The sequence below is a fragment of the Engraulis encrasicolus genome, chromosome 11, assembly GCF_034702125.1.
Source record: "Engraulis encrasicolus isolate BLACKSEA-1 chromosome 11, IST_EnEncr_1.0, whole genome shotgun sequence".
Lineage (NCBI taxonomy): Eukaryota > Metazoa > Chordata > Actinopteri > Clupeiformes > Engraulidae > Engraulis > Engraulis encrasicolus.
This window is the reverse complement of record NC_085867.1, coordinates 53,864,283-53,880,299: the sequence shown is the minus strand read 5'-3', so window position 1 is coordinate 53,880,299 and position 16,017 is coordinate 53,864,283. Positions and strand designations below refer to the sequence as shown.

General features: G+C 43.0%; 1 protein-coding gene across 1 annotated transcript in view; it reads left to right on the top strand.

The window, feature by feature from the left end:
* The window catches only part of hook3 (hook microtubule-tethering protein 3), a 48,636-nt gene extending 32,888 nt beyond the window's left edge, over nt 1-15,748 (top strand). Inside the window, exons 12-22 of the mRNA XM_063210978.1 lie at nt 2,437-2,547; nt 3,305-3,389; nt 3,499-3,568; nt 6,239-6,379; nt 6,824-6,911; nt 10,230-10,264; nt 10,658-10,740; nt 11,105-11,205; nt 11,563-11,667; nt 11,775-11,846; nt 13,181-15,748. Coding sequence (XP_063067048.1) covers nt 2,437-2,547; nt 3,305-3,389; nt 3,499-3,568; nt 6,239-6,379; nt 6,824-6,911; nt 10,230-10,264; nt 10,658-10,740; nt 11,105-11,205; nt 11,563-11,667; nt 11,775-11,846; nt 13,181-13,321 — 1,032 coding nt within the window. The 3' untranslated portion in view covers nt 13,322-15,748. The remainder of the gene's footprint in view (nt 1-2,436; nt 2,548-3,304; nt 3,390-3,498; nt 3,569-6,238; nt 6,380-6,823; nt 6,912-10,229; nt 10,265-10,657; nt 10,741-11,104; nt 11,206-11,562; nt 11,668-11,774; nt 11,847-13,180) is intronic.
* The last annotated feature ends 269 nt before the right edge of the window (nt 15,749-16,017 follow it).

Sequence of the window (16,017 nt, the reverse complement as noted above, 5' to 3'; positions counted from 1 at the left end):
AACAAAGGATTATACAGCCCCGGCAAAAATTGAGAGACCACTTCGAAATGTTCAGTTTTTTCGATTTTGTTATGGATTGGTATGGGTTTGAGTAAAACAAACATTGTCATTTCATTCTATAAACGACTGACAATATTTCCTCCGAATTTCGAAAGAAAATATTGTCATTTAGATCATTTATTTGCAGAAAATCTCAAAATGGTCAAAATAACACATAAGATGCAATGTTTCCAAATCTCAAAAAAGGCAAAGAAAACAAGATGATATTAACTTTAAAACAACATAATAGTAATGTATTAACTTAGGAAGAGTTCAGAAATCAATATTTGGTGGAATAAGCCCGATTTGTAGTCACAGCTTTCATGCGTTTTGGTATGCGTTCCATTACTCCTTCACATTGTTCTTGGATGACTTTATTCCAGGCCTGGTGCAAGAATTCAAGTTGCTGAGCTTGGGTTGATGGCTTGTGACCATCCAGCTTCCTCTTGATCACATTCCAGAGGTTTTCAAGGGAGTTTGGGCCTGGAGTTTGGGCTGACCATGTCAGGGTATTGATCTTGTGGTCCTCCATCCACAGCTTGATTGGCAAAATGAGCGGCTGGAGCATTGTCCTTTTAAAAAAAAAAAAACTTTCCTCAGCGTTCAGGGCCGTTGTCAGAACAGAAGGAATCATGTTTTGGCCCAAGGTAACTTTGTATGTGACTTCAGAGACGCATCATTTGCAACGATGAATTTGACCGATTTCAGCCTTGCTGAGGCACCCTCACATAATCACCTATTCTCTGCCAAATGTCACAGCAGGTGCAAGTTACTGTGGTTCATAGACCTCTCCAGGTCTCTAGATAACCATTAGATGACCAGGTGTTGGATTAGATGTGAAATTTGGGCAAGTATAGGAGATGATCTGAGGGAGCTTCAGCAAGGCTGAAATCAGTCAGATTCATCTTTGCAAACGGCGTGTCTCTGAACCCACATACAAAGTTACCTTGGGCCAAAACTTGTTTCCTAATGTTCTGACAATGCTCCCGAACGCTGAGGTATGTTTATTTATAGAATGACATTGCTCCAGCCACTCAGCATGACCAATCAAGGTGTGGATGGAGGACCACCAGATCAATACCCTCACATGGTCAGTCCAAACTCTAGACCGGAACCCCTTTAAAAACCTCTGGAATGTGATCAAAAGGTAGCTGGATGGTCAAAAGCCATCAACCCAAGCTCAGCAACTTGAATTCTCGCACCAGGTCTGGAATAAAGTCATCCAAGAACAATGTGAAGGAGTAATGGAACGCATACCAAAGGGCATGAAAGCGGTAACAACAAATCGGGCTTATTCCACCAAATATTGATTTCTGAACTCTTCCTAAGTTAATGCATTACTATTATGTTGTTTAACAGTTAATATCATCTTGTTTGCTTTGCCTTTTTTGAGATTTGAAAACATTGTATCTTACAGGGACAATGTGTGAGATTTTTAGTTGTTTATTTCCAGAATTCATGCTGCCCATTCACTAATGTTACCTTTTTCATGAATACTTACCACCACCATCAAATTCTAAGTATTCATTAGGACTGGAAAAATTGCACTTTTCATACATGAAAAGGGGGATCTTCTCCATGGTCCGCCATTTTGAATTTCCAAAAATAGCCATTTTTAGCTACAAAAATAGCCATTTTTAGCTGCAAAAATGACTCTACTTGGACCATACTAGAAAATATTTGTTTATTACTTTGTAAACTTTCATGTAAAGATCAAATTTGGCAATAGGCAGCCCAGTTTCAATGAGCAGCATAGTTGCAGTACCTTTTTTGACAATTTCCTGCACAGTGTCCCTTTAAGTTATTTTGACAATTTTGAGATTTTCTGCAAATAAATTATCTAAATGGCAATATTTTCTTTCGAGATTTCGAAAAGTTTATAGAATGAAATGACTGTTTGTTTTACTCAAACCCATACCTTTCCATAAAAAATCAGAAAAACCGAACATTTCGAAGTGGTCTCTCAATTTTTGTCGCGGCTCTATATATTGCACTGATGTTTTCTGTTTACAACTTTTCTTATGTAATAAAATAAACAGCTTTTTCGCATGTCTGGGCATTTCTTTGTCACTCTGAGCTTGGCAAACTAGTTCAGCATTTCTTACTTTGACCTAATTTAAAAAACACTCATTGTAACAGAACATTCGCATTCAAGCCTATGTGTACAGTACACAGTACACTGCCACAAAAAACACATTTCACATTATAATTATACTGTTTACACACAGATCTCTAGATAAAATTACCTGGATGAATGAGAATCTTCACAAAGAGTTTAGGTATAAGCAACTGAACTTCTTGAGGTTGATTGATGATTTGTTTCGCATCCATAAATATTTTGGTGCATTTTTACAGGCGTTGAATATTCATTTATTTGTCTTTCTGTGATTTGAACAGGTGGTAGAGCTGCAGAACAGGCTGTCAGAGGAGTCCAAAAAGGCCGACAAGATGGAGTTTGAGTACAAGCGCCTGAAGGAGAAGGTGGATTCCCTCCAGAAAGAAAAAGACGTACGTGGCAAAACAAATTATTTGTCATCGTTCTTGGAGTGTGGTGATGTTCATTCGCAAAGTCCTCAAGTAATGTGTCCTCACTAGCAAAAACTTGTGCTTGATTCCATGCAAGCATCTGGTGGTTGCCAAATACAAAATATACTGTACAATGCAGGTGGGCCCCGGTCATGTTAGGGGGGGGTGTTCAGCAATGTGGGGAATGTCCTGTGTTTGACAAGCGCGTGTGTGCAGAAGATAACACCAGGCCCATGTGAGATCTTTGATCTGCGCACAGGCAGCGCTATAGAGGTGCATTGTGATAGAGAACAAAAAACACCAGACATGGTCGACGCTCGCTTGGACAAAATATAATCAACAGCAGGAAGCATCTGGGGTGGATTTGAGTGTGTGTGTGTGTGTGGGTGTGTGGTGTGTGTGGCTGACTCGACATAACAGGAAGGTAAAGGTGCTTCACTGATAAGCATTGCCCCCCCTGTCAGTACTGATTTTGCTCACATTGCAGGTTTTGATCAAACAAAGCATGTGCCGTTTTCACTTCTGCCCTTCCTTGATTGTTTTCTCACTTTCTCTTCCTGCTCTCTCTTTTTCTCTGTCCCTTTGTTTTTTTCTATCCCTCTGTCCATCTGTCCATCTGTCCCTTTCACCATCTCCCTCTCTCCCCCGCTGTTTCTCTCTCTATATATCTATATATCTCTATCTCTCTCCCTCTCGCTCTCTCTCGCTCTCTCTCTATTACAATGTTGTTCACCTTTAGCGCATGCGGACGGAGAGAGATTCTCTGAAGGAGACGATTGAGGAGCTGCGCTGTGTTCAGGCCCAGGAAGGCCAACTGACAGCAGGTGAAGGAAGTCCCATCACACCAGATAACACATCTGAAAACCACCAACACAGACGGACACATACAAGACTGTACTGCCCAGGTGATCTAATGCACATCTCTGTCTGCAGGCATGGTTCCACTAGGTAGCGCTGAGGGCTCGGATTCACTGGCTGCTGAGATCATGACACCAGAAATCCGGTATGTCTCCATTTCTTATTTCTTGGCTCTTGGCATCTCTCCATCTCTCTATCTCTCTCTTTCTCTCTCTTTCTTTCTCTCTCTCTCTCTCTCTCTACCTCTCTCTACCTCTCTACCTTTCTATTTCTCTCTCTCTTTCTCTCTTTCTCTATCTCCCTCCCTCCCTCTCTCTCACTCTCTCTGCCTCTCACTCTCTCTCTCTCTCTACCTCTCTCTCTCTCTACCTCTCTCACTCTAGCTCTCTACCTCCTCTCTCTATCCCCCCCCCCCCCCCCCCCCCCCCTCTCTCTCTCTCTCTCTCTCTCTCTCTCTCTCTCTCTCTCTCTCTCTCTCTCTCTCTCTCTCTCTCTCTCTCTCTCGGTCACTCTCACCCACTTGTTTACCTTCTTTCTGCCTTTCTTTCTTTACTTCTGCCTTACTGTCCTCTTCACTTCTTTCCTAGACATTCTTGACTCACATAGGCATGCCAGCCCACCTATTCTTCATTTTGCGCAGGGCAATGTTTTAATCACAGACACCCGCGAGACATGCGCTTTTGTCAATTACGTTGTTCCAAAACAAATTAAGTTCCATATTATTATTGTTATTCCAACTCGAGTGGAAGTCACTTAGTAAACACGCACCGTTAAGTATGTTTGAAGTCAAGGGTCTAGTTGATGCACACGTGTGAATGGTGTGTTTTTTTTTCTCCATGTGGGTCCTTATAGAAAGGGCCCCAGACTCTCATGCTTGATTAGGTTTGTTATGAGACACTCTTCAAAGGGAGAGGCTCCCCTCCCTCCCCGCCAATTAAAGTTGTTTTTATTTCATTGCATTTTGCGCCGGTTTCCTCTGGGCTCTTCCTCCGCCTTGCTGTTTTGCTTTTATTTTCTTCCTTTTCTCCCGGAGCTCCAAGGCCCCGCTTGTCTGTCTCTTCCGTTTCTTCAGCGACTCCTTTGTCTTGCTGTCTGTTCTGCTGTCTGGGCAGGCATTGAAGCTGATGGGTGCTCCTGCACATGCGCATGCTCATGCTCATGCTCTTGCTAGTTTGCTCTCTCTCTCTCTCTCTCTCTCTCTCTCTCTCTCTCTCTCTCTCTCTCTCTCTCCCCCTCTCTCTCTCTGCTCTCTCTCTCTCTACCTCTCTCTCTGCTCTCTCTCTCTCTACCCCTCTCTCTCTCTCTCTCTCTCTCTCTCTCTCTCTCTCTCTCTCTCTCTCTCTCTACCTCTCTACCTCTCTGTTCTTGTGTGCATTCCTTCCGTAATGACCTTGCAGCTCCAGCGCTGCTCTCCAGATGCTGTAGTGACTGCCTAACCTCACTTGCTTTTCATTTGCCTGCGGTGAGGAACCGTGACCCTGTACGTGCACCCACTCACTCAGTCACACAGGCGCATGCAACGCACACGTTCACGCCACCTGCTGTGGATGTGGATGCCCAGCTATGGAAAACATTAAACACCGTCTTCAAAAACGCCAAACAACTTAAATTGTTAAAGCCTTAAGCTAGGCTAACTCTGTTAATCCATTGAGCACATGGAAGCTTTGGAAACTCTCTGAGGGACTGAGCCATCAACAAAAAAAGGCCTTAGCAACCGGAGGTCGTTGTTGGGTAGCCTTTGTGGATTCCCACATGCGTCTCAAAGGAGCCATGAAACATTACTGACTGGAGTGCGCCGGGCTGACCTGAAGTGGTGTGGTGTGGTGTGGTGTAGGGGGCTAGAGGCAGTGCCATTAGGGAAGCACTGCATCCATTCTCTTGACGTTAAAGGGATTTCATTCAATGTGTTGAAACCGCGTCAAATCTTGATCCATCCCGTGGGGTAGTCCTGTAGTTGGTGCTTTCCATTTTTAGACCATTTTGATATGGTAGCCATGGCCTAATGGTTAGGAAGCTCGTCTTGAAATCAGAAGGTTGCAGGTTCCAGTCCCATATAATCCATGGCTGCACCCAATGCAGAATCGCATCGAAGAGTGGGGTGAAGTTAGCCTGGTAAACCAGCGGCACCTGCTGGGCGCCGAAATTGTTCAGCTGCGAGTGGGTCTGGCCTTGGATCTGAGAACGTTTTGAACACTGTGCCCTGAGTCTGGCAAAACCAATTACAACACAGAGATTTGTTTTGAATCAAAGCGGGCGGGCTTTTGAGGGAGTGACGACGAAGCTTGCAACAGCGTTGGGAAAGCTCATCAACGGCAAAGATCGCCGATTGGTCAGAGTGCCGGCACGGTTTGAAAAAACAACAGGTTGTTCTCATCAGCAATCGTCCGAGGTAACGTTCATCGGGGCCAGACTAAATTACTCTGGTCTCACATTTAGGCTGGTTTATCAGGCTAGGGTGAAGTGGGACTGGGTCACCTGGGTCCTTGGGAGCTGGCTGTACCCGGCGCCCAGAATTGTCTGCTACGTCCCTGGCCTTGAGTGACCCAATTTGGGTTGGGTTTTGCCTTCGGTCTTTGGGCTGCTGGGTAATACCCAGAATGCAAGTCTCTGTCAAAAAGTGTAATGTAGCCCTACTGTGGCTTTAACGGTAGGGCTAAGCCAGTGACCCGGGTTCGATTCCGGCCTGGGTCATTTGCCAATCTTTCTCTGTCTCTCAACTGTCCTGTCATAAATGAATTTATATAAAGAAAGACCAAAAAAGATCTTTAAAAATGTGTAATGTAATGTAAAATGTGTTCTGTGTATGTGTGTTCAGGGAAAGACTCATTCGGCTGCAGCATGAGAACAAGATGCTGAAGATCAACCAGGAGGGCTCGGACAACGAGAAGATCGCACTCCTGCAGAGTCTACTGGAGGACGCCAACAGCAGGAAGAACGAGCTGGAGACAGAGAACAGGCAAGTGGACATGAAATCATAATCAATCTCTCTCTCTTTCTCTGTCTATCTCTTTTGTTAGGTTCATTGCAATTTGTCAGTTTCAAAGCTGCAGCCAGTGCCATGCTCTGGTTCTAGGCACACTGAAACACCAGCTTTGTTGTGCTTTTATCAAAGCGGGTTTGTATCAAGACAGACAGCGGCTTTGCATGTTGTTGTGTATTTCATCAAATCTGTGGTTAGTGTGAAAGTTGGAAGTGTTCCTTGCATATGGGCATCTGAACTGAGCAACTGCTTCTTATTCCCTGCAGTGAGCCTTTCATTGGCCATTAAAAAAGCATTGTTGATTTTTTCATTGATGTTCATCAAAGTTTTGGTCAATTTCACCTTTCACAGAACAACTATATTTCCAATGTTGTCCTCCTACTTGGGGTGTTTGTACTCAGTGTTGTATTTTGGTTTTAGGCTGGCCAACCAGAGGCTGATGGAGGGCCAAAGCCAGGTGGACGAGCTTACCAAGAACCTCCAGGAGCAGGGAGTCAAGGCAGACGATGTGAGTAGATGGCACTCTACATTTCATTGGCTTTTTAAAGTCTTATGACACTTTAGGAAAAGGTTTTCTGAGCGCTCTTGTTCTCCGACATTGAAAGGACTTCTTACTTCAAGAGCACCTACAGTTTGGAGTTCACATTTAGAGCGTGATGGCACTACGGCCGACTTCAGGCAAGTCCGCAGGTCGACAAAGGACTGTCTTTATTATTAAAACCCTAATCGGGGGCGGGTACGCCCTGACGAAGATCCAGTGAGGGTTGAAAGCGGTTGGTGGTCTTACTTCTGTATGCCCCAGATTTAATAAGGATTTTTTAAAACAATAACGACAATCCTTTTCAACCTGGAGTTGCCTGAAGTTGGCCCGAGTGCCACCACGCTCTTATGACACTTTACATAAAACTAGTATGCAGCGCTGCTGATACTGCGAACATAGTTTCATTGTTCTTTGACCAAAAATGTGTATAATGTTGAATCTTGAATCGAGTCAAGAGTTCTCTCGGGCTCCACAGACTGTTAGCAGCACTTGCAGCCACGCACCCACTACAGTCGTCATAATAGCCATCATCATCCCATCATCTTCACGACAGATTTCATACTTGGAAGATGTCAAGAGTGCTCTTATGCTTCACAGACTGTCAGCCACGCACCCACCTACTGTCTTCACAATTAATCACAACACCCATCTTCCGTCTTCACAGCATCCTTCATACTCAAAGGAGGTGTTTTTGGGGAAATAGGCCAGAGGCCTGTTGTTTGGGAAAAGAATATGAAAAGTAGAATCTCACTTAACTGTCTTTCATTTCAGTATAGGTACATTTATTGGAAAAGTATTATTTCCTCCTATATCCCAATCACTTACTGTTCATTCATACGAAGAACAGCAGATAGTGAAAATACAGGGCAAGGGCTATAGATTAGTTCACACTGAAAGTTCTCCTTGAAGCCACAGCAATTGAACTGTTTGAAAAATGTAACAACACAACAGCCTTTCAATGGTCAGTCTTGGAATCTGACAAGGCTGATGGTGTGAACATCATAGAATGATGGAACCGCCCAGGGTTGTGTATCTCGTTGTTAGCTAGTTAGCAACTTGGGTAGTTACCAATGAGTAATTGCATTGCAGATAACAAAATAGCTAATGTAGTTAGCAACAACAGTCTTTGAGAATTATTGTAGTTCCCTTCAAAGTTCTATAGCAGTTATACATGACTATTTCTTGAATAGGTGACACACATACACGAACACTTATGTGCACTGGACACATTTATAGTTCCATTTGTTTTTTTTATAGTTTAATTTACCGATAAGGTCCCATCACCTGCCTTTGCTCACTAATGAGTGTCTGTTTGTCTTGTCACATGTCTTTCAAGAATCCCCCCTACATATTAGGCTGCACCTATTGTAATACTTCACTTCCACATAAATATTTTCTAAGACGACTTAACACTTAAAAATATTTTAACATAGTTTTGTGTTAATGCAAAGTATGTGTGTTTTTAACACAGAAAATGATGGCAGATGTATGTTGTATAAGAGATGGATGAGGCCATAGCCTTGTGTTTCAGTGGTGGGGTGTGATTGAATGTTGAGGGTACAGCATGAATGCCTGTGTATAGTGTCCGTGTGAAGGCTTGTCTACAGTGCTGTCAACCTGCTTGGCGTAACGTATGGACTAACAACTGAAAGTGTTGCACCGGTGTCCATTCCTTATGGTGATCTTGTGTGCAATGCAACAGCATGAGTGACCCTTAACTAACACACTGACCTGTCATGTGTCCGCTCATTGTGTGTTTGTGTGTGTGTGTGTATGTGTAGTCTGTGTGTCTCCGTAATGTCATACGTGTTCTAGCATGGAGCTGGAAGGTCCCCCTGTATGGAGGTGACGGGCCACTGCAGTCATCCATTCCAGTCACCCATTCATGTACATAACTAACTCCCTAATCACCTCTCCCTCCCTCCACCTCCTCACTCGCACAACTCCCTCTGTCCTTTTGTTTGCTCGTCTGTGGAAGCATACAGCTCATCCATCTCTCCTGTTTTTTTTCTGATTTCCAGTCTTTATTTTTTCTTTTTTTCTGTAAAGCTGGGTGATGGGCTACATTTCAATACATGCCACTTTTTTCTCTCTCTCTGTTTCCTTGTTTACTGGTCTTTCTTTATCTGCCTCTTTCCTTCTCTTTCTTTCCCCCTATCCCTCTGTATCTCTCTTTTTTTCTCTTTCATCATCGTGCACATCCTCAGGCCATTGTAAGTATGGTACGCGGATCCACATGCGCGGTTGCTGCTGCTGCTGCATCTTCTCTCTTTCTGTGTGCCTGTTCTGTGTGAGCGAGCTTGCGGGACTAACGGATGTATGGGGAGGTTGTGGTGGTGGTATTGATGGGGGAAGAGACTTAATCAATGGGAGCAATAATGAACAGCATGGCCCAGGGATCTATTGTCTTGTCAAGAGTGGCATCCATTCTGTATTTGGACCCCTTGTGCTGTTCCAGTGACGACGTGACTTTTTCCCTGAGGTGGTGTGGTTTTTTATTTTTTTTAAAACGTTTTTTTCATTTATTTATTTATTTTTTGTTCTGTTTGGTTCTTTGTGTTGTTTTTTGGGTTGGTTGGTTCTTTGTGTTGGTTTTTTTTGGGGGGTTCTGTTTTGTACTATTCATTTTTCCCTTTACGTTTTCTTTGTCTTTCCCCGCCCCTTTCCTGATTCCTCTGGGGTGATGAATATATAAAGTTACGTGTGGAGTTTACTGTGGGATGTGATTGCCTTGCCAGTGCATGGCTTCAGCTGTGTTAAACAGGAATTACGATCATTGATCAAGTCCCCTTACTGTGGTCATTGTTAAAACCCCCAACTGAATGAAACACTGCATTATTCAATAATGTCTCTCATACAAGTTCCTCTGACTTGATTAGAATGTTGCCGTCACACCAAGAAACTTAGATTTCCTCACATCTAATCAGAAGGATATCTCACTCCTAATGCAACAAAAATTCCTTCACTGACTTCAAATTTACAGTGCCCTCTGCTGGGTAATTGACTGAAATATATCATTTTAATATGAAACAAATCTCAAGTCTTTGGGGTATGGCGTAACCCATTTCAGCTCTGTGAGTTGTGTTATAACATGACATAAATTATACATCAGACATTTTGAAGTTATTTGCGTAAGCACTAAGGATTGTGTGGGATTTTCCCCATCTTCAAAGCACCCCAGCAGAAGGCATATATGCATCTTGAGTATGTCTCTTGTGTGTCACACTACTTTGAGGTCTTAATCTGAACTATAGTAATAAATGTCTTCTCATCCTCCACTTACAGGCCATCGTGCTGAAGAAGAAGTTTGATGAACAGCTGTAAGTAGTTTTGTTTCAGTGCTTCATGACATGTATGTGCCTAGCCACGAGAACTGAGGCCAAAAGTAGGCCCTTGTGGCTAGTCACATACTGCTTTGTTTTTAAAGTAAATTACACTACATTGCACTTAGCTGACGCTTCCATTTATTCAAAACGACTTACAACTTTTATTTGTCAGGGTATTGGTTATAGTCCCTGGAGCAATGTGGGGTTTGGTGCCTTCCTCAAGGGCCACTGATGGAGGTGTAGGGAGAAGTCAGATGGGATTCGAACCGGCAACCCCTAGATTGAAAGACCAACTCTCTAACCGCTAGGCCACGGCCAAACCGCTATGCTTTGGCTACCTGCATCTGCCATATTTTTAAAGTCCTTTTCATCTTTTGACTCCACCAGGATTAAACTGAAGGAAGTATCTAGTGAGCTTCAGAAGAAGAACACCCTTATCGAAGACATGGAGTCCAAGAGCAGTCAGACCAGTAAGTTGTCAACACCTATTTCTGTTACAGTATAAATTGTTTGTCAAAAAGGCTTGAGTTGTAGCTAACTGGACTTCTGCTTGAAGCTTGAAGCTCTTTACTATACCTCTTCAGTTCCTTTTTTCAGTTCTTTTTTTTCAACTTTTTCAACTCCTAATTATGTTTATTAAAAGTAAAAATGTAGAAATACATAGAGATAGTTACATTGTAAAAAAAAAATTAAGAACACATACCCCACCCCCACCCTCAACACACCTTGACTGGACCTCCCGTAGTTCCTAATTCTTAAGTGCATTAAATTCCTAAATGTGCACTTTCTGCTGTGAGTGCTTTATTCCTGATTCCATTTCCTGTGTTCCTACAGCTCAAAAGGTGGAGGAGCTGGAGGAGGCCTTGAAGAAGAAGGACGAGGACATGAAGCAGATGGAGGAGAGATACAAGAAATACCTGGAGAAGGCCAAGAGTGTAAATATCTAGACATTCAGTAGTACCCAAGAAAATTGCATTGCCATGTTGGGAAATAAGGCCAGACCGCCTTCTTGATGGCAAACATTTTGTTACAGCATATTTGAAAATGTTATTGGCGTATTCCTTAACATCATTTTTTTTGGCCTACCACCCAATGCAACCTGTCATGAACACGACTTTTTGGATTGATTGATTTTCTGACGGATTGATTGATGGAATTCATGACTTGCTTGAAATCAATCTTGCTGGGGGCACTGTGGGCTTGCATGCTCATGGAGACCCAGGTTCGAGTCCGACCTGGGTCATGTCCCAACCCTGCCCAATCTAAAAACATATTTGAAATCTACGTTGCAGGTCATCCGGACCCTGGACCCCAAGCAGAACCAAGGCTCGGCCCCCGAGGTGCAGGCCCTGAAGAACCAGCTGCAGGAGAGGGAGAGGATGCTCCACTCTCTGGAGGTCAGCTCCAGATGCCGTGCAGTGCAACACTAATGCAGAATACACCATACGGCAAAGTCACAGCAACGCTAAGTTAAACTGTTACACTGTCTGTTCTGCCCTAACAGAAAGAATACGACAAGACGAAAACACAGAGAGACCAGGAGGAGAAGCTGATTGTGTCAGCATGGTACAACATGGTAAGTCATTAACATTGCATAACATTTAAAGCTGACACTATATTATTGTAGGTAGAGGGGAAGTTCTCTGTCTATTGATTCAAAATGCAGTAGCAAGGATTCTTACATGACCATGTTACTGCAAAAGTAAGGTCCAGGCACTGGCTCCTAGTAAGTTATAGAATTGACTTAAAGGCATTGCTTTTTGCATTTAAAATATGAAATAGGACAGTACCTAATTAAGCTCTGGATATGTTTCAGCTCGATGCACCAAATAGATTTTTGTATCACAGCAGAAAAATCTTCTAAAAAATCTTCTGACTGAGCCAAACAAGCTCTGCTCAGCAATTCAACTTCCTGTCAGCTTCCAGAACACTTCAAAAGATCATACTTCACAGTTTTATACTAAACTTAAAGTAATAGCAGTTCTCTGAAGTCCTTTTTTCTTGTATGACCTCTATTCTTCCTTTTTATCTTTTGAAGCGTTGTTTTATTTATTTATTTATTTATTTATTTTAATTTGCCCGGTTTAGCTTTTATTTGACATTTTTAATTGCCCTGGATGATGGTGCATTAGAGAGCTGCTAATTCACTCCCCCACCCACATTTTTCCAACTGTTAGGGGAAGCAAACCTGCAACCTTGAACCCTCTGACTGCCAGACCTGACTCGCTAACCGTTAGACTGCAGCTGCCTAACTAACTCTATTAACACTGGCAGATTATTATAAAAGGACATTGGGTCCCCCCATGCCTGTACAGATAGTTATGAAAGCAGAGGAAGAGTCTCAGCTGATAGTCATTATCCTGCGCTGAGGTTTTCTGTGCCAGCAGTACACTCTGTACACATGTGGCATGTACACAAGGAATGTGGAGCTGCCATTACATGCGGTGGGCCACTAGATGGCGTCGACGACAAGGGGTGAACAAACGGTGATAGTGTGAGCGTGTGCGTGCGCGCGCTGCTCTCACTGCTGCTCCGACCATCACATAAAGATTCTTTCTTATACTGAAACACGGTTCTGTGGGCAGCTGTCAGCTTACAGAACGTGAAGAAATGGTAATCAGTTTGGCAGTAAGCATTTAAACGGCATAAAGAAATATTTTTCTTGGCGGTCACCACCTCTCTGCATGCGTTTTTGAATTTCTAACTTATTCTCTCCGTGTGTGTGTGTGTGCGTGTGTGCGTGCATGTGTGTCCATGTGTGTGTGTCCATGTGCGTTCAGGGTATGCCGCTTTCTGAATTTCTAACCTGTTTGTGTCTGTGTGTGTGTATCTTTGTATCTTTGTGTGTCTGTGAAGGACTTTGTGCAAATGTCTAACTTATTTTGTGTGTGCGTGTGCGTGTGTGTTCAGGGCATGGCTCTCCAGAAGAAGGCGGCTGAGGACCGGCTGGCCAGCACGGGCTCCGGTCAGTCTTTCCTGGCCCGGCAGCGGCAAGCCACCAACACGCGCCGCTCCTACCCCGGCCACGTGCAGCCCACCTCCGCCAGGTAGATCTAGCTGGCGGCCAACCACCGCTGTTTCCCAGCAACAACCCTCCTCCAAAACACCCACCTCCATCCACCCACCAACTCCCCCATCCTGCTACTTCACTTCTGGGGTGATGGCCAGACCCTCTTCAGCCGTCCCCCCGGTTCCCCTCCAAACTCCTATCCATAAGCTCCCCATCACCGTCGTGCTACAGCATTAGCTAACTGTTACAGGGTTTACCCCCCTCTCTCTCCCTTTCCTGTCCAGTGTTGCGGTGTTTCCCTCCCGCCTCTTGTCAATTACAACTATTTTCTCCATTTTGTTTTCAACCTTTCCCGTCCCCATCACTTGGGATGTAAGTAGAGATGCCATCCATCTGGTTTTACTGATTGATCGCTTTTTTTGTGTGTGTGCGACGAATAAAGTTTATTTTTATTTTTTTATTTTGGGTTTCATAGGACATAGTACTCTTTGTGAAAGTGCAGAGCGTGAGACAACCTGCTGTGCTTTTCAGCTCCCTGGCGAGAAAAAAAAAAGAACACACAAAACAAACTTCTCTCTCTCTTCTCGAATGTCCAACTTTGTGGTGTGTTTTACGTCAAAAGTGTTTCTAGCAAAGGACATCTTGTGCAGTGTTTGTAGATGAGATGATATGCAGTTACTGATATTGAAAGTGCTCTGTAAATGATTTATGGGGAACATTTGGGAGGGGGGAGATGTCAAAAAGTGACTGTTACACAACAACCAACTCTTATTTTATAACAAATCATGTAATGAAGTGACTAAGTGTTCTTGTATTGTTCGAGACAAGGACTTAACCTTGTATGAGATATCAAAACAGTGTTAGACATAGCTTGTTTGCATATATGCAATGTTTAAGTGATCCAACACAACATATCAATCTGACATCTCCCAGTTTATTTATGACTTGTTTTTTTTATTGTTATTATTATTATTATTTTGAAAGCATGCATCTCTGCTTGACATCCCTTAGGTCAAACCCTATGGGGAAATGTGTGTTATCTCCTCAGTGTTACAGTCCTGTGTGTGTTTGATATTTTGTCCCCTTACTGTTCCTGAGCAGTATTGACCACTAGAGGTCGGTAACTGTGAGAAACGGACTATGGCCCTTCACCCTGGTGTTTAGTTATGAAGCCCTATCCTGTTGTGGTGTTGTGTAACTATCGTGTAGCCTACCTGTTTGTTTTTCATCCCCCTTTTTAATTTGTTGGGACAAAATGTTTGGAGAACAAAACAAAAAAAGACAAAATGGCGCCATGGAGGAATGCGCCGATATCTATGCAGAGGACTCTTGAGTGTAAACAGGGTCATGTTGCCATGGTGACGAGATGGCCAACATGGACCTATTTTTTTAAATAAAGTGACTGTGGAGGGACAATGGGGGGAATTCCAACTTCCATTTCCCCCAAATTTTAAAGAAGATGCAATAAATGTGCACACAAATATAAAACAAACCTGCTTGATTGGAAAGAATTCAACCACTTGTTACTATTTGAAATTGTGCTCATAGAAGAAATGTGTCTTCTTTAAATTTGGCTTTTATGAACCATATATTATGTATGCTATTTATGCTGTTATCTTTTCTCATGCTTCTGTGTACTTGTCAATAGGCCCTAATGTAAAAACCTGATAAAACACTCATAACATTTTTTTTCTAACTGAGCAAGAGAGGTTTTTCTATTCCTGATTCTGCATTTTCAAGCCTGTGTTTTTATTTTAGCGGTCAGTTGGTAGGGTTCAACTGTGTAACTCACTATGCCTTATAGCAGTGCTACTACCATCAGCTGGCACCACCGCATACTTGAAAAATCTGCAACCCCAGCCGCCCCGATGTTCCCCCAAAACTACCCTTTGCCTGTCAACACGCTTTTTTAGGGGCTTAAAGAAGTTTTAGGGCTCTGACGGTCGTTGCACCACAGGCTTAAGAGTCCCTCTGGAACTTTCCATGAGGCATAGAGTTTACATACTCATTGGAATTCTCTTTTGAAGATCAAGATTTTTTTTTCTTTGATTGTTTATTTTTTCATTAGGCAGGTAGATATTTCCTTCCAAAGGAGAACATAACGTGCAGACAACAAAAAAGGTCACCCAAAGAGAATTTTAAAGAGTGTGCAAACAATTGTCACAAAAATGCATGACTTTTATCACCTGGGATGTGCATTAAGTAGCACTCATAAGACATCGTTTTTGTTAACTCAATTGTCCAGCCGTGTGGCTCATCCCAAGTTTCTTCAACTTAAAATTACTTCAGTGGGAGTAGAAAAGTTTTGAAGGAAAGGGTGAGAAGAGAGTTTGCAAGGTCACGCTGATGTGCCAGACTATTTTCATTTCTTTCATAACTGTCCTGAAAATAACTCATGTCCTTTTTTTAATTATCCTCTTAATTGTTTTACACTAAGCCCTGTCATTACTCTGTCTTTTGCTGTAATCGGCTGCATAACCCTTTTACCAGCCATGACCTGCTAATGAACTCATTCCCCTCCTGCCATGTCACTGCACCAATTAATAATAACCCAAGTCTTTGGTCAGACACTGTTGCTAAGCAACAGAGTGAGGCACTGCATTTAACCACAGGTGACAGTGCGCCCAGCGGATTGAGCCAAAGACTGATCATCAAATGCTTGTTTGATCAAATGATTTGAAAGATTGATCCTTTGATTACCATATTAATTGATTCATTGCATGGTTTTTAATGATCA